Below are 22,711 nucleotides of genomic sequence, written 5' to 3'. Positions count from 1 at the left end.
CTTGGTGCCAGATACCAATGTTCTTTGTTCAAACATTTAAGCTTTTTTTTGTAACAGAAAATAAAGAGTGAAGAATCAGGCCTCAAATACGTATAGAGAATCTGTGCAAATTTAAGGTCTTAATTCTGTATGCCCTCCCTTCCAGATATTGCAGATGATGGTTGTAAAAAAAAAAAAAAAAAAAAAATTATTATTAAGTAAGGGTGTACAGAATTGAGGTTTCATTTCAGATTTATTTTTTCAACTAAGTTAGGGTCACACAAAAAAAAAATCTTTCACACTACCCAAACTTCCAAAATAATGTATAACCAGAAAATTTTGGTTACATTTTTGTACCATACCAGATCTCAGAAAATATGACTACTTCTGTATTTTTTTCCTTAAAACTGGACAATACTTTTTTAAGTGATAGAAAATGGTATTAAAGTTTGTTTGTAAAGGTATAAAATAACTAAATGTACCATAAACAAATAAATAACTGCTTTTCTTTTCCAGAGCAGTACATATAACAATACATTCCCCTAAGTCATATAGTTATCATTTACAATAGACAACTTAATTTTACTAAGGATGCAAGAAATAATAGAATACAAGGCACAATCATTAAATGGAATTTTTCTTTAGGGTGTATATTGACTTATGTCAGCGTGATATACCATAAAAAGTGCAGAAAAAACACAATGTGCAATGAGACCACTGTATAAAACATGATTGCATAAAAAGTGATTTGGCCTTTTAACCTTAATAATTGAAAATAACCAATCTTCCCCTTAAAATTAAACTATAAAGTATGACATTTTAAAATTTATTTTCAATTCTAGTGCTATCTAAAAAATCCTGAAAAAAATTTATACCTGGGTAATATTTTATATGTATGTGTTTATGTATATATTAATATATACACATACACTCTTCTCTGTAGGTCATTTTAGCCTCTTAAGCATGTCGGAAGTTGTAGAAACAACAATCAATCTGGATCAGAAAGTAAACATCATAATTCCATACCTGTCCTGTAATTTCCTTGAATCCTTTAACCAATTATACATTTTGTCTAAAACATCTCTGTCAAAGGACCCCACCAGTGCATTATTTTCTACCAAAAGTACCAAAAAGGATACATTTCAGAACAATGTTAACAACTTACTATTTAAAACAATACACAGCTTTTATCACTGCAAATGGTATGCTGTACTGACACTCAAAAAGAAAAAAAGGCTTTCCACTGCACTGATTCTCAGTCTTTGGCACAATAAACAGAGATTTAGTGATTGATACAAGAATCAAGGTCTGAAAAATTAGACATTAGTCAAACTTTTTCCAATGTGGATATATATATATATATTTGCGATTACATTTTTGCTATGTTTGGCAGAACTTGGATAAACCAACAGCCTGTGCTAGGCTTCTTTTGCAGTTGAACGTTCCATCACAACTGAAATTAAGCATTTTCAGATCAGCAAAGTTTGGTATTTTTGTATTTAATAGAAATGTAAGTGAATTTACTGCCACTTTTTGCCAAAATCTGCCTTCCTAGGCAACTTGACTTTACAATCAAAGTGTACCTTGCTTGGTCAAAAATAGACTTCTGTTTTCAGTTTGTGGCATTGAAAGTTTTATCACCTTTTTTTAATTGTGTAGAGATACTACACACTACTCGAGCAGAGTAGTTCTCAACTCTGTACGTCAGTCAGAAATTGCTTCAATTATTCTCAACTGTGAACAAAATGACTGTTGAAATGCATAACCTATTTGGAGGGCAATAAATAGCAAAAGTTTAAAATATATATTTCTTTCAAAGAATGTTTTTTCAGTTTATTTTTTGCTAAATTTTTCTCCCCAAATCAGAACATATTCTTCTAACCCATAATAGCAGCAGGGAAGCAGAAGTCTGTTCTGCTGTTCCTTAACTGTACCTGCTTCATAGCATTCTGAAGTAAAACCCTTGGTAAAAATTACCAACCAATTAAATTAGCTTTTGCTTTTTCAGTCAACTTTCGGACTCTGCCTCTGCTAGATGTTCCAAAAGTTAAGGAGGTGTCTTCAAACAATAGCTGCCTTTGCTCTTCCTCAGAGTCATCTTCATTGTAAAAGGCTGTCCTCCTACCCTGGTTTCTAGTTCTCATGTGAGGTTCAGAATCTTTAAGCTCTTCAGACCCCTCCTCCATAGGCTCATCTATCTTTTTCCTCCTGCTTCTTGTTTGCATTTTAACATTCACAGGAACTAAGAGGTCCGAGCCTGGCTGATGGGTCTTTATCTTCCTTTTTGGCTTTCTACCCCCACGGCCTTTTTTTTGTAACAAGTCTTCCTTCATATTATTTTCAGAAAGAGAATTGCATGCAGTAGAAGCAGAGGCCTCTTCTGGTATATCCCTTGCGGTCTGGATTGTATTCTGCTCTGCAACCTTTTGCTGTTCAACAATTTGTAGCTTTTTTGGTTTTCTGCCTCTTTTCTTGTGCACCACCTCACAGCTACTGTTATTAGTCTCCACCTTCGGTTTCCGTCCAGGACCTCTTTTAACTGGAGGTTTCGAAGGCTGTCCTCCATGTCCATTTACCTGAATGCTTCCTGATGCCAAAGCATTATTCTTGCAATCTGCTGTAAAGAAAAGAGAGTACTTATCACATAACAGACTTGCATTTACATTCATTTTCACCCTGCCTTAATAAAACTCGTACCAAAATATCTGAATGGATTCACAGTGATTGCCAATCTGTCAAAATCTAAGAAACCCAAAGTAGAGCTCAAAGAGCTTTGTTCCAGTATGCAATGAGGACTAACTTCTAGTTGGGTTTAGCTCAAGGTAGCTTGAGGGAAAAAAAAGAAGAAGAGAGGAGAAAGAGAGGAGAAAGAGAGGAGAAAGAGAGGAGAAAGAGAGGAGAAAGAGAGGAGAAAGAGAGGAGAAAGAGAGGAGAAAGAGAGGAGAAAGAGAGGAGAAAGAGAGGAGAAAGAGAGGAGAAAGAGAGGAGAAAGAGAGGAAAAAGAGAGGAAAAAGAGAGGAAAAAGAGAGGAAAAAGAGAGGAAAAAGAGAGGAAAAAGAGAGGAAAAAGAGAGGAAAAAGAGAGGAAAAAGAGAGGAAAAAGAGAGGAAAAAGAGAGGAAAAAGAGAGGAAAAAGAGAGGAAAAAGAGAGGAAAAAGAGAGGAAAAAGAGAGGAAAAAGAGAGGAAAAAGAGAGGAAAAAGAGAGGAAAAGAAAAAAGGGAACAGCTCAAGTGTTTTTCTTGGCTGATACAGTGGACAAAACCTCCTATTTGGTATCTGCAACAGCAAAAAGTTGCTCAAAAAGCATTGGTGCAAGGATCGGGAATGCTTCACAGCAGGTCATTTCTGGAGAAATGAAAAAAGTTGCCTTCAGCCTGAGGTAGCATCCTTATAGCCAGTTCATTAGACCAAGGTTATTTCAACAATAAGTGAGGAAAAGGGTAGAAACGTGGGAAACTAACAAACAAAAAAACCCCAAAGTATGCAATTTGCACAGATTTCTCACATTAACAGACACACAGCAGAAGGTATTTGCTTGGAGACTTTTATGGACTATGAGTTTTTCTTAGGTGAGTGGTACTGAACTTCCTCAGTGGGGCATGTCACAGGACCTCTTATGGAGACGTTCTGATAACACAGCCCTTGCCTAAAACGTGACCAGGAACAGACTCATGGCCAGAATGATAGTTCATCCAGTCCCTTGATGGAACGTCCATGGACAGCTCTTGCTGTGTTCAGGTGTGCCCCATCATGCACTAAAAGCACAGGCCTCCACTGCCCGTACGAGTGGATGTGCAGGAGAGACAAGATGACATTACCAACATTCAGATACCTCTGACATGACCAAACACCCAGTTGTACAATGGGTGCATATTTAGCCATGCAATGTGGTAACAACTGAGACCTTTGTGAGAAAGTTTGCAAGGAATGGACAGATGATTTAACTTATCACACCACAAGATGCTTTTTCAGAAGCATGGAAGAGTAAGAAAGAACAGATAATCCTCAGGGAAAGGAGGACTACAAGGAGTAACCTGACTAATTAGGTGGGGTCCAATTTGCAGACTACTGTTTCTCCACCTTCAGAGGAAAGATGCTTAGTGGATCTAGCTGCTTCACAGCAGCTTCGTAACAGTTCAAAGCTCCTTCATAAACAGGAAAGCTTTTATGACTAGGAGATCTTATTTCAGTCTCCACAGAAGCTTTGAGCTTTAAGGTATCCAGACATCAAAAGACCAAGCAAGTTCAGTCAGAAGATTACATGAAGCTAGGTCCGATCAATCCATACAAATATACTAAACAGAAGCAGTAAACACTGCATAGTTCTATTTTGCTGTGGCAAAAAATGAAAGAACGAAGTTGCAGCTGGGACACTCTGATCTTTATGCTCGTGGTTGTGGAGTGTGTCATCACACTCAGCGTTACTGACCCAAATATAACCCACTTAAGTTTTATTAGGTAAAACCCACAGTATTTAAAGTGTGACCCTGCAGAGGTCTGCTTTGGAATCTGAGAACTCATAACGTGACCCTTGTAATAATTTAAACGAAGGTACAGATATGTTAATGTATCAAAATTGGCTAAACAACACAGTTATCGCACCATGGAAATTATGTTAAGAGTAGTCAAAACCATGCTAATTTATCAAAAAGGAAACTGTGACTGAGTTGTTCCATTAGACTTCCCTATTCTGCTAAATCATAATGCATACTCATTTCCCCACCCCCAAATTATCACAACTAAACTGCACTACTACAGCCACTACATCCATAACTGGGGGGGGGGGGCAAAGTTCCAAACTCCATACCTTGTTGATTAACAGTGGAAGATTTTACTTTGCGCTTGATTTGCTTCTCTTTCTCGGGATTTTCTCTTGTGGAGTTATTCCTAGTGTTATGACTGTAATCAGATTGACTAGGGATTGATACAATATTCTGGTTCTTGGAATGTTTGGTTGAATTCTCCAGTACTAGAAGGACAAAAAGAAAAAAAAGTATTATTCAAGTTAAATAGTTTATACCACATTCAATCTTATCTGGCTAAAAAGGAAGTCATGTTCTACTACAAACAATGTGATCAGTGATCTAGAAGTGAGAAAGCTTCCTGGATAAAACAACATAGCCTAACTTGTTCAGTTTTCCTCTGAAGAACCTCAAAGGCTCAGCAGCTTGAGAACAGAACAAGTCTTAACTGAGACAAATACATTAGATTTCCAAAAAGCAAGTTTTATGTTTAAAAACATTCACAGCTTAAAAAAAAAAAACAACAAACAAAACAACTTGCCTGACTTTCCTGACCCTGCAGTAGTATTAGGTTTTGTAATTAAAGGCTTTATTGTTAAAGGCTTTGCTCCTGAAGAAGTAGATGGTTGCTCTGTAACAGCCACATCTGTTATCCCCCTATTGCTTCTAGTCCGCACAAGGGAAGAGGTTTCAGCCGCTTTTCCATTCATCTGAGGTGGAGCATGTCTCAGTGCTGTTGACCGTGCAGGTGCAGAAGATGAAGAAGTGGCAGAAGTTTCTGCCTTCAGCTGAGGTTTTATTAATCTCCTCTTCCTTTCAGGGCTGCAAAAGGAGTAACAATTTGTATCCTGGATGACCACTTTATTTTACAGGAACAAATAAAATTAAGTGCTAGTGTCTGAGACTGTGGGAGTAAAACAATCATCTCTGTATGAAGTATGTTAAAAATATGACATTTACTGTGGAAATTCATGTAGTTGTGAGCCTCTGAAAAGTGAATCTTTACAATAAATGCTATAGTTATGTGACAAAGCATGATGCCATCACTATCCTAACGATGCTGTTTTACTGTATATGTTTAGCATTTATTTGAATTTTAAGCACTTACACTAGGATAGCTCTAAGTAAAGTTTAAAACTCTTCCACATCATAGGGACTTGCATGTCAAAGCTATCATTCTGCAATATAGGGAATAGTAAAGGAAGTATTAAGAAAAAAACCACACTATGTTCGACTGTTTAGGTATGTCAAACTTGCGCAGCATTTCATGAATACTGTAAAGGAATTAATGTACCTGGACGCAACACTACTGGAAACTGAGCTGCTTCTACTTCTTTTTTTCCTTCGTTTCTTTATTGTATTTCTTTTATGAAAGCGTAGGGCAGATTTATAATCCGATAAAATAGAACTTATGTGTTCTTCAAAGAAAGCAGAAAGGCGCAAACTCATGCTGTAGATCTAAAAAAGAAAAGCCAGTAAACAAGCAAGTTTTATACTTTTCCAAAGCACCATTTTACTTATCATTGAACAATAGCTAGAAAAGTAAACTGATTAATATGCAAATGTTTTAAGGAAATATACAGTCTGTCTCAACAAATTTAGGCTAATCCATGTGTAGATTTGCTTTAACTATTTTCACGGTTTTGAAAAGTGTATTACAACTGAAGATCACACACAAAAGGAAAAATTTTCAACTCTCCCTTTTCAACTGCCTTTCCAGAACGCATCCCTTTACTAGCTTCAGCAGAAACCACAGAGAGATCCTTAACAGAATTTTATATATTTGAACGTTAGTCCATTCCTCTTATGGATGAATTGATACTACCAGTGAGTTTGTCACAACAGGTACAATAAATGTATTGGAATTATGTAGGTGCATGTTCTTCTCCTCCCCCCCCCCCCCCCCCCCCCCCGATGATTTACAGAGAGACCCAATCAAACTCAGTTTAGATCACAACTAATTATTTGAGCAGAGTTGCTATTAATTCTGGGAACAAAAAACACGGAAGTGAACTGTCTAGATACTTTAAGAGGGGACACGGCACCTTGTTAGAATATGAAACACAAAGACAATATTAAACAGCTGCCTACCTAATGACACACCAGACAAACTATCTGAGTGCCAGACTAAACAGTAAGAGTGACAGATTCTGCATGCATTACTGGAGAAGACATCCACAGAAATTTCGTAAGAAAATATGTAAAAAACTATGTAAAAATGTATGTCTAATGTGTCAAGGAAAAAAACCAGCTGACGGGTTTAGGTTTACTCTTTGAGTAAGCATCAGTGATGTAAAGTAAGATGCTAAAAATATCACTGAATGACAAGTCAGAGTAAAAACATCACCATTCAACAACTATGTGTTGCATGCACTGAAAGTACATAGGTTCTGGAATATTAAAATTCTTGACATCAGAACCTTCAACTCCTAAGTAAAATTAAAAAAGAGCTACAAGTTTACTACCATACCAGTCTGTTTGGAAGAAACGTGAAAAAATACGAAAATGTCAGAAGAATCTGTGAAGCCACACGGACCTAAGATACTGTCAAGCATTCTCCTATCTTGGTTTGAGGAGATCAAGAAGAGAAAAAAAACCCACAAAAGAATCCAGACCTGCCCAAAAAGCCCTGCCCTTTCATGCAACCAAAAGACAAGAGACTGATTCTTAGGCAGCCCGAACAGTGGGTGGGATTGTCTACTACTGGCTGAAGAGAGATCAATCACTGATCAGTCCTTCTTGCTAGTCACTTACTAAGGAATTTGTCCCTGTGTTTTAAGACAACGAAGTCCTGACGATTAATTTGCTATTTAGAACAGCCAAACATAAAAACTATTAATAATTCTACTCTAAAACTTAATGCATATTAGTAGAAGAAAAGCCTTGAACATGTGTAAGTATACATTTATAACTTTCACTGCTAACAGATACTGCACCTACAAGTCAATTTGAGGGAAAATATTATTAACTCTACCACTGGCAGGGCATTTCAGTATCAGCTCAGTAAGAATGGCTTTATAGGCTCATGCTTTATGTAAACAGTTCTGTTTCTCAGAAATCCAAAGTGCTTCATTGCAATCTCACTGCATACTGGTGAACAGCACAGAATTTCATTATCCTCTACTGTCTATACCTGGATATTTCAGTTTGGGGCAACCTCCAAAGTGAAGGAGTTTGGGGCTCTGTGTTTGCGTGTTTTGAAAATCTAGTTTCTTCCCCAAAGTATCAGTTAAATTCCACTATTGTACCCACCATCATGTTTCTACAGATCTTTCCTTCAATGTGGCTCTCCCTTTAGATCCACTTTCAAATACTTCTGAAACACACTTGCAGACCATCAGAACTTTAGGCATTTAAACAGCATACATTCCTTTCCTTTAAAATACAAAGCTATACTACTTTCTCAGAAATATTCATGTTTGAAGATCAGAAATAATTAAACTTGTTTTTAAAGTAATCAACTACACTGTCTCTCTATTTTTCTGTCCTGTATTTTTCAGATATAAGTATTCTTTCAAACAACAAAAAAAGAAAATAAAGTCTTACCCTTGATCTTTTACTTGGTGTATAGGCCTTGGAATTGCTGAAAATAAGTCTCACATCTTTACATAACTCCATCGGTGACTCATAGTTGCCAGCTTCCAGTGTTTCTCTAACAGTAGCAAAATCCATAGGAGTGTCAATAATATCTCTATAATCCTATTAAGAAATAGCAAAGCAATGTATTACAAATTTTTTTTTTCCAAGTCTTAATGGATCATTTTCATTAGGATGCATTTGATAAATCTGTTTAAACCAAATGACCTCTTTAAATAGGTATGGAAGACTGCTAAAGACATTTTGCTCCTTTCTAACTCACATACAAGCGTAACTCCTCACAGAGATACTCGACAGGATCAAGGTTAGAAGTTAACTGATACAAGATTTAATTCCTTTTGTAAACAGACTTACTGAAATACAGAGCTCAAAATTTTGTGTCCTAAGGGTTATATTACTGACACACTGTCATGAAGATAACCGTAATATTAAAGTGTGACTACAAGCTTTCTGGGTGGCTTAACAGCTCAAACTTGGTGCTAAGCCTAATACTGTTTTTACGTATTAGCTTTAAAATATGAAGTTTGAATATTTGAACCTGATCAGAGGCTTAGCACAACCCTGCTGAAACCTGAGCAGTTTCCCAAATGGAGACCTGACAATTTAGGAAAGTAATATTAAAATAATGAAAACTCCACAGGCTTAAATAGGACCCTGTTCAAGCCAATGACAGAACTTTTTTTCTAGGCTATGGAAGAAACAGAGGAATATCCGTATGACAAAAAGCTTAAATACCAAAATTAACCAAAAAATTAACTTAATCCATCAGAGCAAACAGAACCTGTGTGAGTGCCTCTGAACGTTAAACAGGTTTGCAACACCAGGGAGCAGAGTGTTTCATGCCCAAGCTTAGTAAGGTGCTCTCTATCAGCTCATTTGAGGATCTCAAACACAAAGGGCAACTTGTAGTTGGCCACGGCACAAAGTTTAGGTTACTTCAAAAACTATGGTGCCTGATGGTTGCAGAAGTGTCAAGACAGACCTACTAGTGACTTCCGAAGGAGAAGCATTTCTTTTCTCTAATTGGGACGATTAATTTCCCCCAAGTTAATCACCTTAGAGTGATATTTTAAAGAAAAAATTAAGATATGCTAGAAGGAGAGCATGCAAAACCTTTGCTTTGTTACTTAAAGTAAAACTAGCCTAAAAGGCTAAAAAAGAGATCCAAGGCAACAAGACTTCTGTGTTAAAATATTCTGTAGTTACAAATGGCTGCTCATGGCTATCTGAACTCCAGTGTAATCACCCAGGCAGGAAGCAAAATTTGGGACAGTCATTGTTACTACAGTTAATGGTTCACTACAGTTCTTCAGTGGGTACTTCTTCTGCATCAAGCCCAGATGACTGATATACAAAAATTACTTTTAGTTTTTGTACTTCTGAAAACAAAAAATGATCCATGACAACATTTGTCACATGCAACAACCAACCATATGCACTTCATATTTGACCATTTTTTATTCAGAAAAGAAACAACACATCTTAATTGCAAAAGCTGTAATTTACTTAACAACACAGGCATCCCTGAATATAAAACATCTTGCAACTAAAATATTTAAGAGAGCAGAGAAGTACAATTTCTTTTGAAATTACTTTAAAAAGACAATAAACATTACAGGTGACAACCAAGCACTGAAAAAACTTGTGTCAATAGAGCTGCCTGAAGTTTCAATTAAAAGAGTTGGAAAAATGGTCACAGTTGAAAAAAACCAAAACCACCTAACAACTGGATTATAACCAGCCTTCCTGTTCCAAAATACTCACTGGATATTCAAGGAGATCCACTGGTTGTCGAAACGGTTCAGAGTCTTCGCACTGAAAAATGAGATTCAGCAGCTCCTGGCATTGCTTCTTCCATGATTGAATGTCATATGACTGAGCTCTATTACGTAGCCGCCGCTTTGGCTGATGATCCTGAAATGACAATATTGTCTGGTATATATTAAATAAACTAGCTGTTTTTACAAAATCTAATGGAAAAGGTACCCTGCAGGGTATAAATTCTAATTAATGAATTTGTAACACGCAGCAGCACAGACAGAAATGCTTTTACAGTGAACAGCTCAGTAGAACAACACATCACTTTAAGTTCAAAACTTTCCAAAAGCTGATATTACATGATAATAAAAACATTTTCAGTTTTACATTCCTTTGTTTACAAATGCATTTCTAATTATTTATAGCACTATAAATCATTTAAAAAAAAAAACTACCTTTCTTTTTCTAGTGGAAGTTCCTGGCACATTTGTATCTTTCTCTTCTTCCTTTGAGCAAGATAATGAGTCGCATAAAAAGGTTAAAAAAATATAAGCATATATGAGTAGGTGAGTTCTTTTATACTTCACTTATAATTTGAGTCGTTACAGTTCTATCTCTGTCCCTCTGGGAAGCATTTCACGTAACCGTCAGTTTTGAGACCCTCTCAGAAGTCTAAGAAGCATCTAAATTCTCCAGTAAACTGTTAAAGCTCTCTGCACTAGAGGAGGAGAGGAGGCTGGATTTTTACCCAGTTTCCCAGCTGACAAAAAGAAACATTTACTTGACAGAAAAGTACACCCGACTCCCTTACAGTAACTGAAAACAGTACTTTCGTATCCAGTAGGACACACACAGTGGTCCCGTTTCTCCAGTCTATCAATGCCAATGTCTAAGACACAACCACTTACCTCATCAGAGTCAGACAAGACTTTCTTCTTCATTGCATTGTATAATGGAATTATGTCATAGCAACTCTGGTCTCTGTGTAAAAAGAAATACACACTAACATTTATTTTCCATCTTCACCTATGGAATCAACTGTATTTTGCCTAGGATAAGGAAAATGTTTATGAAGCCATTCCCAAATAAAATGATAAAGCGCTTAGTGCTATATGAATACTAAGATGACTGCAGTAATAAGAAAAGTTAATCTTCTGCTCAAAACGCTGTAAAATATTATCTGCACTCTGTAAAATACAGACCACTTAACAGTGTCAATGTTTTAAAATTAAAAATCATAATCCTTTACCATGAATTTATTAGCATTAGAAAAATCTAATACTATACCACATAAAGGGCTTTGGGGCCCATATAGCTTTTTAAGAAACACTACAGTGGATTTAGTGTACAAAAGTGCAATTTAATACATTAGCACCCACAATGTAAGACGTTTGAAATGTAATGTTTATTTGTGTAAGGACTAACACTGTTATTGCATAAACCTGCATAATTAAATCAGCAAAACAAACACCAATTTTCAATTCTTGTATAACATATCAAACTCCTACACAAAGGAAAGCCCAAAGATGTTCTACTATGTAGCAATACAAACCATCAGAGAAAAGGAGTAAACACTCAGCAACTCTACACTGGAATTGTAATCCATAACACAGGCTACTGTGATTATCACTAGAACAGCTGGGGGAGAAGGGGGGGGGGGGGGGGGGGGGGGGGGGCGCGGAATCAAGCAACACCCCCCACCCCCCCACTTTAAAAGACTTATGTAACTTGGAGACTAAGCCTTAGATTCTCAGAGGCATCTAGATATTTCACTCTTGTTAGAACCATGGGGTTTGCCTTCCATGGTCTAGGCCTTCTACCCTACAGTTAGAACCCTAAAAAAGTCTGGGCTTTATATGCATTGCTAGTTCACTTAAATGAGTATATTAAAAGACACAAGCTATAGGCCATTATTAAATAAGAATATCCATGTGTTGCACTAATTTAGCTAAGCCAATTAAAAACACACACTTTGAAAAACCCTGAGCTGCTTAATTAATCAGGAAAAAACCTAGGACAAAGATGTTAAAGAACCAAATTAGTAACAGAGAAGCCCTTTAGATACCTATCTGTTCCTAAACGGTGTATTTCACTAAAACTTTTAACATCTGAAGCAGTTAAGTATTTTTCACTCTCCAGCCAATATCAGAAATCACAGGCACTGAAGATATCAAAGGTTTATGTATGGAGTCGAAGTCCTAGATTTCCAAACACACAATGCAACTCTTCTAATGTTTTTAAGAACACATGAAATAAAAAAGAACAAGATTCAATTTAACACTGACAAACTAAGTCACTAAAAATGTCATGATTTTTGTTAAACTACTGAAGTATCTTGCCATTTCTACAAGGTGGGAACAGCAGCATTCACTGTGTACAACCAAATCAAGGCACTGGACACAGTAAGCTCTTCTTATAAACTTTAGGTCTGCAGATGTGTCAACTGACTGAGAAATGTGAAACATTTCTCATTGAGTTTTTCTATAGACAATAATGAAAAAGAACATTTGAAAGACAACTACTATTTCTGTTGACTACAAAGCCTCCAATTTTTATTTTGCATATCAAACACCATTTTCAATCACATTATAAACTGTAAAGACTTCAGAATTAAATGCCCACAATTATGTTAACATTGGCAGTATTCAAACTCAAAATTAGAACTCCTAACTTACCTATAAATATATCTATCACTCCATGAAGACACTCAGACCCATTTTTATCATTTAGCAAAAAGTCTCTTGAAATAAAATGCCACGCCAATCTATGCCAATCAACGTATTATAAAACTTCATCTTGTTTGGCAAACTTGTGTATTCTTTGTCAAGATAAGCTTTATTCTTTTCTGCCCCAAAAGCAGACAACAGGCTTATTCAAGTTGCAGAACTATCTCACTTTAAAATTCAGATCTGAAAAGGCTAAATACCTTGGTAAGAGAGAGGAATAACAACAGACCTACTAAGCAACTCACTTTATGAAGTGTAGCAGAAGATCTGTGACAAATTTGGCAGATTTGACAATAGGACTTCCGGGTTCATTAAATGTGCGAGTATTATGTTCTATGTACCGGACTTCCCACATTAACGAAGAAAGGCGCCTGTATATGAAAGGAGGGAAGAGGGGAGCGGGGGGGAAAGACAGACTTCATTTCTAGCGATGTATATGAAACAGGAGAAAAAGCCTTACATCCTTCTTCCAATGTATTATCCTATTCATCATTTTTTTACATTAAATCAGAAAACACACACACTCCAATATGTTGCCCTATGTCACAGCAGAAGGCAGCTTCCTCAGGCTTCCCGCTCTCATGTTATGTCCTGTAGTAATTTATAGAAATGGCTTTAAGAATATACAGCTGACACTCCTCAGGAAAATGCAGCTGTGACACTTCAGCTTTTATTATTCCTTTATAATATACATAACCCACCCTATATGACCTCTTAAGTCACAGCTGAGGATTAACAAAATAGTAATAAAAAATTATTAAAAGTATACATTTTTCTGACAGATAGACAATGATCAGATTTCCTCACATAGCTCTGATTTAATGACCTAACTATAGAATAGCCACATTATGAAAAATGATGCACAAAAGCAAAAACAACTGAAAAAATTAGATCAAAATCTAAAAAAAATACAATAAAAAATACATACTATTTCAAATAAAAACTCTGACAGCATAGAAGTTACAAATATACACAAACTTCTATTTTCATACTAGCAAAACATGACGAAAAGATATGCTGCACAACTGTTTTGTAGAGTGAAGCAGGGGACCATTTAACATGTTTAGCGTAGCATAAGCATTTAGATGCAATTTAATCATGTTTATGGGTCCAGCATTTAGTTCTATACAATGCCAGCAGCAACTTGGAAAGACCGTATTTTTTCTGTTTTGTTTTGCATTTTTAAAAAACATACAGGCATGCTAAGACTCCTGGTTCAGAAGAGAAAAAATGTGTTTTAAGCTAAGCCTCATGAAAAGCTACCAAAATCACAGGTGATCTGAACAATCCCTCCTGCAGAAGGCAAAGAAAAAAATTTCACTGGAAAGCACAACACAAGGTAGTTGCTTATTACCTAACCAGGCCTTGACAATACTACAAATAAAACCAGGTTTACTGAAGAAGGTATGCCGATTACCAAAAATAACTGCTTACTCTTTTGATAAGAGAAACAAAATCCAGCAAAAAGTCCTTGCCACCTTTGACTGCAAAGCAGTACATTATAGAAGTGAAAGCTGGATTACCCTCTATCACACAATAAACATGGAACAATAAATGTGCATTATTGCATTATAATGTATAAAAAACAGGGGGTTTTTTGAAAATGAAAAAGTGATTTTAATTTAGAATTAAATCTTCAGTTAGTACGCATAAAGTACTACAAATTAACTTTGAAATTTGGCCCAAACCAAAATGCTATCCATGTTTATTCAAAACAAGTATTAGAGGGACACTGATTTTCAAACCAGAAATATCCCAAGAACCAAAAGGAAACAGAAGTAATTTAAGGGTGCATACTCCTACATAGATAATATTTACTGCAAAAAAATACAGCAATTGCAATCAGTTTAGGAAAACGTCAAAACAGTGTCAAAAAGTTAAAACTTATTTTTGTTGCTGTCCAAGAACTTAGAGTTTCAAGGCCAATAATTTAAGAAGCTATTTTCTGTGTAGCTTAAGTGATAATGCAAGATTTTTTTTTTTTAAAGCGCATTAGGACAAAAACACTGGACATATTTCTAAGGTTTCTCTTATTAAAAAACAGATTTAAAAAAGATTATAAAGTGGAAACTTAATCCTTTTGACTAAAAGTCATTTTACTGACCTAGTCTCTGGTCCTGCAATTTGAATCTCACACAGAACAAGTCATTTGCATAAGCAGGAATCTGAATGCCACGTAATTCTAAAATACATTTTGGAGAAGAGATGTTCAATCCTTTTTAAAGTTTTATAAAATGGAAACCTAGATCAAGGATAGAAGATGGGAGAAATGGAAAGCGCACATCTGTACCTATCTCCTAGTTGGGTATTACAAAGACAAAGAGCTACCAAAAATATGGTTGGCGGTATTTCACAGCAGGAACTGAGACTTGGCTCTAACCTGTAAAATCTGCTTTCCAGTCTTTGTTTAATGGTACTGAGGTCTGTGGGATATGCCACAACAGTGCAATACATTGGGTAAGCTTGAAGATCCACAGGTGCCACAAATGCAGAAGCAATATCTAGACAGAATGAAAAAACAGGTAAAGTTATATAACAAAAAAGTCCCTTAGCGGTGTCAAGATTCACCCCCCCTGCAACATATGCTTTTTCTTCATTTTTGAAACGCATAGCACTTTCCCAAAAATAACAACAATAACTATGCTAGATATTCCAAACAATTTGCGACATTCTACATATAAAAGTGCTTGCTGAGGTGTATGCTGTAAGTACAATCACTGCAGTGACTACCCAATCTATTGTACAGGAAGCACCACACTCCTCAGAGACACGGCAAGCACATGCAAAATATACACATTTGAAAAGTGGATTTAAATGTATGAATTATATATATATGAAGACATGCAATTCAGTATCGTTATTTACAACACAGGCTCATTTCATTTGGTTTTATATTGCCACTGTCCCATCTTCAAAGCAAGCAATTCATTAAATTCTTACCATAAAAGTTACAGTACTGTTTCAATCTCATTAAGATACGGGGAAAATCCACAGTCAAAATAAAATAGAAACACAATCTCCTGTCCCTATCTAACAGCAAAGAAGCCTTCTAAAACCAATCCACCATAATGCTAGAAGACTGCTGAGCAATTTAAGTCTGTGCACCTACACAAATTTGTTTTTCTCCTCCCGTGCTTAGAAGCATCATGAGTGCTTAGACACATCATTCTAACATTTTACACCTCAAGGGAAAATACCGTAATACAAAAACATAAAAAAAACCTGTAAAGTCTCTCTCAAAAGTCTTTAAAAACAGAAAATACATTGTTGCTAAACAGACTGCTCTTCTTCTAAAAGTTGTTTACTTTTATGAATGTTCTAGCAACTGCTACTTTGTACCGATATGCACCACATATGCTATAGTTAAATTCCAATGTTACCCCAAAACCTAAGACTGCTGAATTAACACAGTTTGCTCATCACAAAACATGCAAAAGACTTGTGATTCAGCCTGTATTTCACTCATGGATCTCTCAGACACCCATTTGATCATGTAAATGCTGCAGAAATGTAACAGTTACCTTTTCAGAAACTGCCTGCGAAGAGTAACTGCTCTACAACCTAATAGCAAGCGGCTTTTCGTAAGTTAATCAATTACTTTTTCCTCAACATTTTGCACAACTAAGGCAATGTGGGGGAGAAAATGGGAAATCTACACATAGGTATCTATTCTCTAAGTATGTATGTAAGATTTCCCCCCCCCATCTGCCTGTAATATAGTCAATATTCTGTTCATCATAAAGTTTGCAATTTTAACCCCAACAAGAGATTCTGGTAGCTAAAGTAAAAAATCAAGTACTTGTTTTTAGCATGTAAAACCCAAACCCCTAGCATATGTCAAATTATCTACCAAAAAGCAATAGTTACTTTTGAAAATTGTAGAAAATTTAGGTTTTATATGTACTCACTATATGAAAAATTAAAAAACGTGCAATGAGAAAGTTTTGTTCCAGTTAATCAAGAGGTAAAAAGTGTATTTTATCACATTCATTTTGGTAATTTCAGAAGTACACATGAGCACAGTCTGAAAAATATAACGCAAAAACATTTCCCATATTATTCAGATTTACCTAGAGTCATGAGTTGGTTTATCCCTGCAATAATTCTGTCGCACTCCTCGTCTCGGGTCCTGGAACCCCACTCTCCATCCAGAGGTTTGTAGAGCAGCGTTCTACGTTCATCATCTGTTAAAGGAACACTAGTTCCCAGTTCTTCTGGAAATACAGCTAGAATGTAACATGAAAACAAAATAAAACATAAATCTTTGTATCTCCTGTAATACATATATCTGTAATTCAAAGACGTATAACATTTTACTAACCAAAACAAATGCATAGTTCTTGATTTGCTCAAAGACATTTTGGATGCATCCAGTATCCTTTCTGTATATTGCTGTATGTTAAATTTAAATCCTTACAATGCAGTTTGGTGTACAAGCCCTCCATGAAACCAGATTTATCCTCTTCCAAACAGCTAATTGTAGAATTTATTTTAGAACCAACTAATACACTCCTTTATCACAGTTAGTGTTTTGGTTTTGTTTTGGTTTTTTTTTTTTTAAACCCAAAATTCTTGGTAATAAATGATTTTGGTAATGAATGGTTGATGATTTTCAGATGGAGTTTAAGATAATGACTTTGATGTTGACACTAAAACGTTCTCCAGGTAGTGGTTCCACCTCATCACAGTTTTGTGAGGTCAAATGCTAAAACCAGAGCTCCTGAGCAAGCAAATTAGAAGCGCCATCACCCTAGCATTCTTGAGGACCTACCAATTTTGACAATTCATAATGTAACAGGAGATTTTCAGAGTATGATACAAAGTGCTCCTCTTTAATTTTTTTTTTTTTTTTTTTTTACAGGAAGGTGTAACAAAAGTCAGTATTTGTGGATACAGCAAAAAGATCAGGTTCAGGTTTGGTTATCTGCCTATTTTAATTAATTATTTTAGTAATGTTATCACTCTAACTTCTGTATTTTACTTATGACGAAGAGGTACCCATTAAAAGAAGGGTTGAACCAAAATGCAAAGTTGAAATGAACACATTTACAACTTAAAAGAATTAAGAATTATTTATGGTTAATTATATGGTTATTTATGAGTGATAATATTATCAAACGTTTCCTAGAACACAAGGAAAAAATGCTGATTCTACTTTGTTTTTTAACCAGACATTTATTAAAATCTTCAAAAAAAACCTAGGTGAGGAAAGAAGAAATACTACATTCTTGTCTGTGAACAGTGCCCATGCTATGCTGTCCACTCTGCAGCATGTCTATCTGCCACACGTGCTGGGCCGGACAGGGAGCAAATCCTACTGTTATCAAACTATCTCACAGGCACATGTTGCGTCTTCAACGCACTGAATGTCTGCAGGCATGCTGACAGGTCTCAGAGCAGCCAGTTTCCTCAAAGCTGACGTAGGGCACAGGTTTATCTTCAATCCTCCCTAACTGGACAAAAAGTTAACTTTAACTGTACATCATCTGTTACAAGTTTTTGTAACATTTCTATTTCTAACATACACTTAGTTTGTCTAAATATGGCTGTATGGTTTTTTGCACTTCATTTATCTTGATTCGCTTTTAGTTTAATAATTGATTTAAGGATGTTCTTCAAATGCAACTGGTTTGTGGGCCTTCCCCCCACTCCCCAAGAGAAACAGGATTATTCAGGTAAAACCATACAACATTTTTTTCTTCTTTAAATACACTCTTAAAGCAAATTATATTATTAATGTACCATACCATTACTCGGTATCAGCTCCATGTCCCAAGGGCTCATCTTCTCAGTATCACCATTGTCCCAGCTTAAAAATAACCACATTTAAATTATCTACTAATATCGCTTCAACAATGTAATTATTTAATGTTTGTAACGTAACTTATTTATATACCACCGAGTATTATAATAAACTGGTACAGCGAGATGCATGACTGAATTTAATGAAAGTTGCTCAGTCAGTACTTCAAATGAAATAACTAATTAAAATAAAAGATTGAAGATAAATTTGCTAACCAGACATTGTAGCACTGAAATAAGCTATCAGGATAATCAGGCTGAAGCGGTTCCTGGCTCTCAATTGTTCCAAACCACCAAGCATCATCTATTACTGACCTGAAACGATCACCTAGGTAAGAACACAAAATAATTTCATCAATACAAGGCACCTTACTCCTTCCAAGAAAAGCAGTTTTGAGATACCTTTGGCTTGATCTTGAACACAGAAATCCTTTTGAACACTTGTAGCATCAACAGGCAAACATGAGTCATACTCAGTTTTTTTTTAAAAAATTATTAAATTCTTTCTGAAGGCTGCTTTTAAACCAAAATGAAAGTTAATATGGTATTAAAAAAACAATTAATGATTTGCAAATCTATCTACATATTCTTTATACATGAATTTATTTCTTAATTTCATATAAAAGGAAAGACATTTCAATGCTATAACTTTAAGACTCAAATCTACTTGCATTAAACACTATATGCTATCTTAAAATAACTGAGCACTGTGACACTTTTGTACGGGGAATATTTTACATGCTGCTGAGCTCCTCCTCCTTAGTTTCGGAAGTGCTTTTTCAGCTACCCAAATGTAACTCAGAGGTTCATTCCCTTTACTATGGAGGCAATGTGACTAATAAAAGAATAAAATTTATTAAAGCTTCTTCAAAAGGTTAGCAAAGTAATTTACTATGACTTCAAATGGTTTCATTGCTGCAAAGCATTCGCCTGAGAAAAAAGGTCAGAAGTGTTATTAAAAAAAAATTACACATGAGGATGTGTATTACATGCTACCATAAATTCTAACATTTCCTGTAACACATGCCACAGAATTTAGAAACAATTTTTAGTGAAGTATTCAGTTCGCTCAATACAAGAACAAATGTAATTTAAGTCTGAGATTCCAAGAACTGCACATTTTTGGGATTTGAATATACACACATTCTCAACTGCTGCAATGTTTGTTCTATTTCAATACATCCACACTCTGCCCAAATGCTTGCTGCAGTTGTCTGAATTAATAGGAAGTAAATATATTCTCAAAAATGTTCCACTTTCTTTACTGCACTTTTTAAAATTTAATGGATTGCAAGTAATTCTAGGACAATTACAAAGCTTCCATTAATAGTCCTAATTGTGCTGAATTGTAATAGAACCAAGTATACCAGAAATATCTGAAATGCAAGATCAAAAATGTAAATAAGGGCTGATGCTTTATTTTAAAGGAATAAATTATTCTGAAGAGCTCTTAAAGTACAGTCTCCCAATATGGCATTCCCTAGTGATCAGTCTTACAAAGAAATGTGTGGAGGTACAACTGTGAGTGCCTTCATGGGGCTGAACATTAAGCAGATCAAAACCACTTAAAGCAGTGTATACTGGCAGCCGCTTCCAATTTCTCAAGAGCCGCAGCATTCCTATGGACAGAATGCTAAAGCAGAAAACAACATGAGTGAAAAAGCCCACAGAACAATCTCTTGAATCTCTATTTTTCCAGTGTCCTCTGTGTTACCTCATCTATGGAGACATCAGACCAAAAATTCTTATTAGAAGAAGGATTTAGCATAATTTTCCAGAACTGTGTATCAGCAGATAACGGTAGCTTGATGAAAATATAAAATGTGTGTTGAACTTAAAGTGGCTGCTATGTAAGAGACAGGTATGCACATGTGTCTAAGACATACAGCTAAAGCTGCAAGAATCCTACTGGAATAGCTTTTAGCCCAAGTATTAATCTTGTAGTTAAACTATAAGATGACAAAGATATGCAATAAATAGCATCTGAGTAGAAATAAGAACCTGTCACTTCTCAAACTCTGTAAGTTTGTTCTTTCTGAAAGGATTCATACATTAATATACATTTAATATTAAAAAATATAAATATCGTAGATAAGCAAATATTCTTCCCTAAAACAAAGAAAACCCAAACACCACCACACCACAAAAAAACCACCAAAAAACCTCACCAGAACACCAAGGATTGTTATTGGTTAAAAGATCAATGTTTTAATGACTTAAAGTGGAGTCAGAAAATTTAATATCCAGTGACTCTCCAAATAGTACCTATAAAAATATTGATTTGCAGGCTAAGTGCCAGAAATCATAGAGGAATAAGAAAAGATAGTAACAGTAGTCCTGAGAAGACAAACCAGCAACTGCATGACATGAAAAAAATACCAGTTTGTTGATGAAGAGCTATGGTGAAAGTTCAGAAGACTTGAGCATGTCAGATAAATCTTGGGGATTTCAGATTCACATGGCTAAATAGTCAGGAACAGTTTCACGTACAGTTCTAAGGCATTTCTCCTTATCTTGGTAGAAAATATAATCTATTTTTAAGGAACATTTTTATATCGTGTTCCACACTGCAACAAAACAGTGCATGACTTGTGCCAAGTACATAAGCATACACTAGTAAAACATCCAATGTGTCAATGCAGAGAGCAGGGTAGCACCCTGGAAGGCTCCTGGAAGAGCTGTAACAGTTTTAACAGCAGTGTCTTTGCTATCTCTACTTTAGCATTTCATGTGGTCTCAAAGAAGGAGACTATTTTACCACTATTTTACCACCCAAAAGAGGAACTGAAGAATGAACTCTAACACACACTTGTCAGAGTTACAAGCTGGTATTAGAGACTACTGGCCTGAAACTCACATTATTTACACTGAAGGCTTGATAAAAGGTTCTGGCACTTTCAATACTTTTTGTGTAGCTCTGATCCTTTCCACACCGCACGTTTCTAGAAATAGAGTTGCCAGCCCAGGAAGGAGATGCTACCTATACTCATAGTCTTAAGAGCAGTAAGGGTAACATCTCAAAGTCCCTCCTCTACTCCCGGATTTCTATCACAATGGCTGACAGATGACTTCTGGCTAGGCTGTTCACATACAGGGTATGGCAGTCATTCTGCTGCTGCTGCCATGATCTTGTGGGAAAACACGTATGGCATGGCAGAGGAGGACAACACCACAGATCCATAACCGTCAGGAAAGAGCAAAGCTTGGTGACATATTAGTAGATTTTGACCAATCTTGTCTCTTAAGGGATCTTTAAACTGAAATGATCTTTAAAGAAGAAATCAAGGTTTACATTTCCTATTGAATCAGAAGCCTAGGGTCTTTACCAAATTCCCTACAGAACTGAAGACTAGCTGTCTTTTCGGACAACATAATGTAAAGTATGAGATGATACGGAACTTATTAATATGGCATCATGTAATTTATACATTTACTGCTAAGGCACACATCCTAAGCAAGGATATCATGATGTATATCAAAGGACAGGAGATCAATTCATCTTTCCTGGCAGAAAAGTCAGGTAAGAAACAATAAAAAAAAGAGCTTTTAACATCCAGCTGTACCACTTCTTCAGATCACTTAGCTACAATGAACTTAGGAGAGGACAGCACTTTGAAAACAGCAAATACAGACTAAGGAGGCAGCATATTTGCAGAAACGTACGTCGTATCAGTTGTTTCTACACAGGCAATCAGATACTCCATCATGTTCCTGCATTAAAATCCTCCATTCTCCTATATGATGCTTTGCCTGAAGTGGCAAGAAATGCTGGCAAGTCAGCTGTGTACATGCTAGCCATGGCTCCTGAATAGAAGAACTGCAGGAACTGAGTTGGTACAGTAATCACTGCTACTTTACAGAAAATGTGTTTAACATTGAGACCTGCTTTAAAAAAACAAAAGGAAGGCTATCAATATTTCACTTTCAGGAGCATGTCACTTCACAGAATATACTGAAAAACTGGAAAGGACTTAACAGTGCCTATAATTCTGTAAACAAGGTATCATATACAAATTTCTCTCTTATGGGAACAGAGTTCATCCCGAACTCTGAAGAATCAGTAATACTTGCTTAATCTTTTAAGTTTCAGGGACAAACTAAGGCTGT

General features: G+C 35.9%; 1 protein-coding gene across 1 annotated transcript in view; it reads right to left on the bottom strand.

The window, feature by feature from the left end:
• Positions 1-211: 211 nt before the first annotated feature.
• The window catches only part of PHIP (pleckstrin homology domain interacting protein), a 118,749-nt gene continuing 96,249 nt past the window's right edge, over positions 212-22,711 (bottom strand). Inside the window, exons 28-41 of the mRNA XM_050895190.1 lie at positions 18,821-18,932; positions 18,550-18,611; positions 16,873-17,028; positions 15,183-15,303; positions 13,048-13,173; positions 10,985-11,057; positions 10,532-10,582; positions 10,083-10,232; positions 8,268-8,420; positions 6,016-6,179; positions 5,263-5,543; positions 4,800-4,948; positions 3,242-3,255; positions 212-2,631 (exon numbers count right to left, since the gene is read on the bottom strand). Coding sequence (XP_050751147.1) covers positions 1,953-2,631; positions 3,242-3,255; positions 4,800-4,948; positions 5,263-5,543; positions 6,016-6,179; positions 8,268-8,420; positions 10,083-10,232; positions 10,532-10,582; positions 10,985-11,057; positions 13,048-13,173; positions 15,183-15,303; positions 16,873-17,028; positions 18,550-18,611; positions 18,821-18,932 — 2,291 coding nt within the window. The 3' untranslated portion in view covers positions 212-1,952. The remainder of the gene's footprint in view (positions 2,632-3,241; positions 3,256-4,799; positions 4,949-5,262; positions 5,544-6,015; positions 6,180-8,267; positions 8,421-10,082; positions 10,233-10,531; positions 10,583-10,984; positions 11,058-13,047; positions 13,174-15,182; positions 15,304-16,872; positions 17,029-18,549; positions 18,612-18,820; positions 18,933-22,711) is intronic.

The sequence above is a fragment of the Gymnogyps californianus genome, chromosome 3 (genome assembly GCF_018139145.2).
Source record: "Gymnogyps californianus isolate 813 chromosome 3, ASM1813914v2, whole genome shotgun sequence".
NCBI lineage: Eukaryota > Metazoa > Chordata > Aves > Accipitriformes > Cathartidae > Gymnogyps > Gymnogyps californianus.
This window is presented reverse-complemented; position numbering and strand designations above follow the sequence as displayed.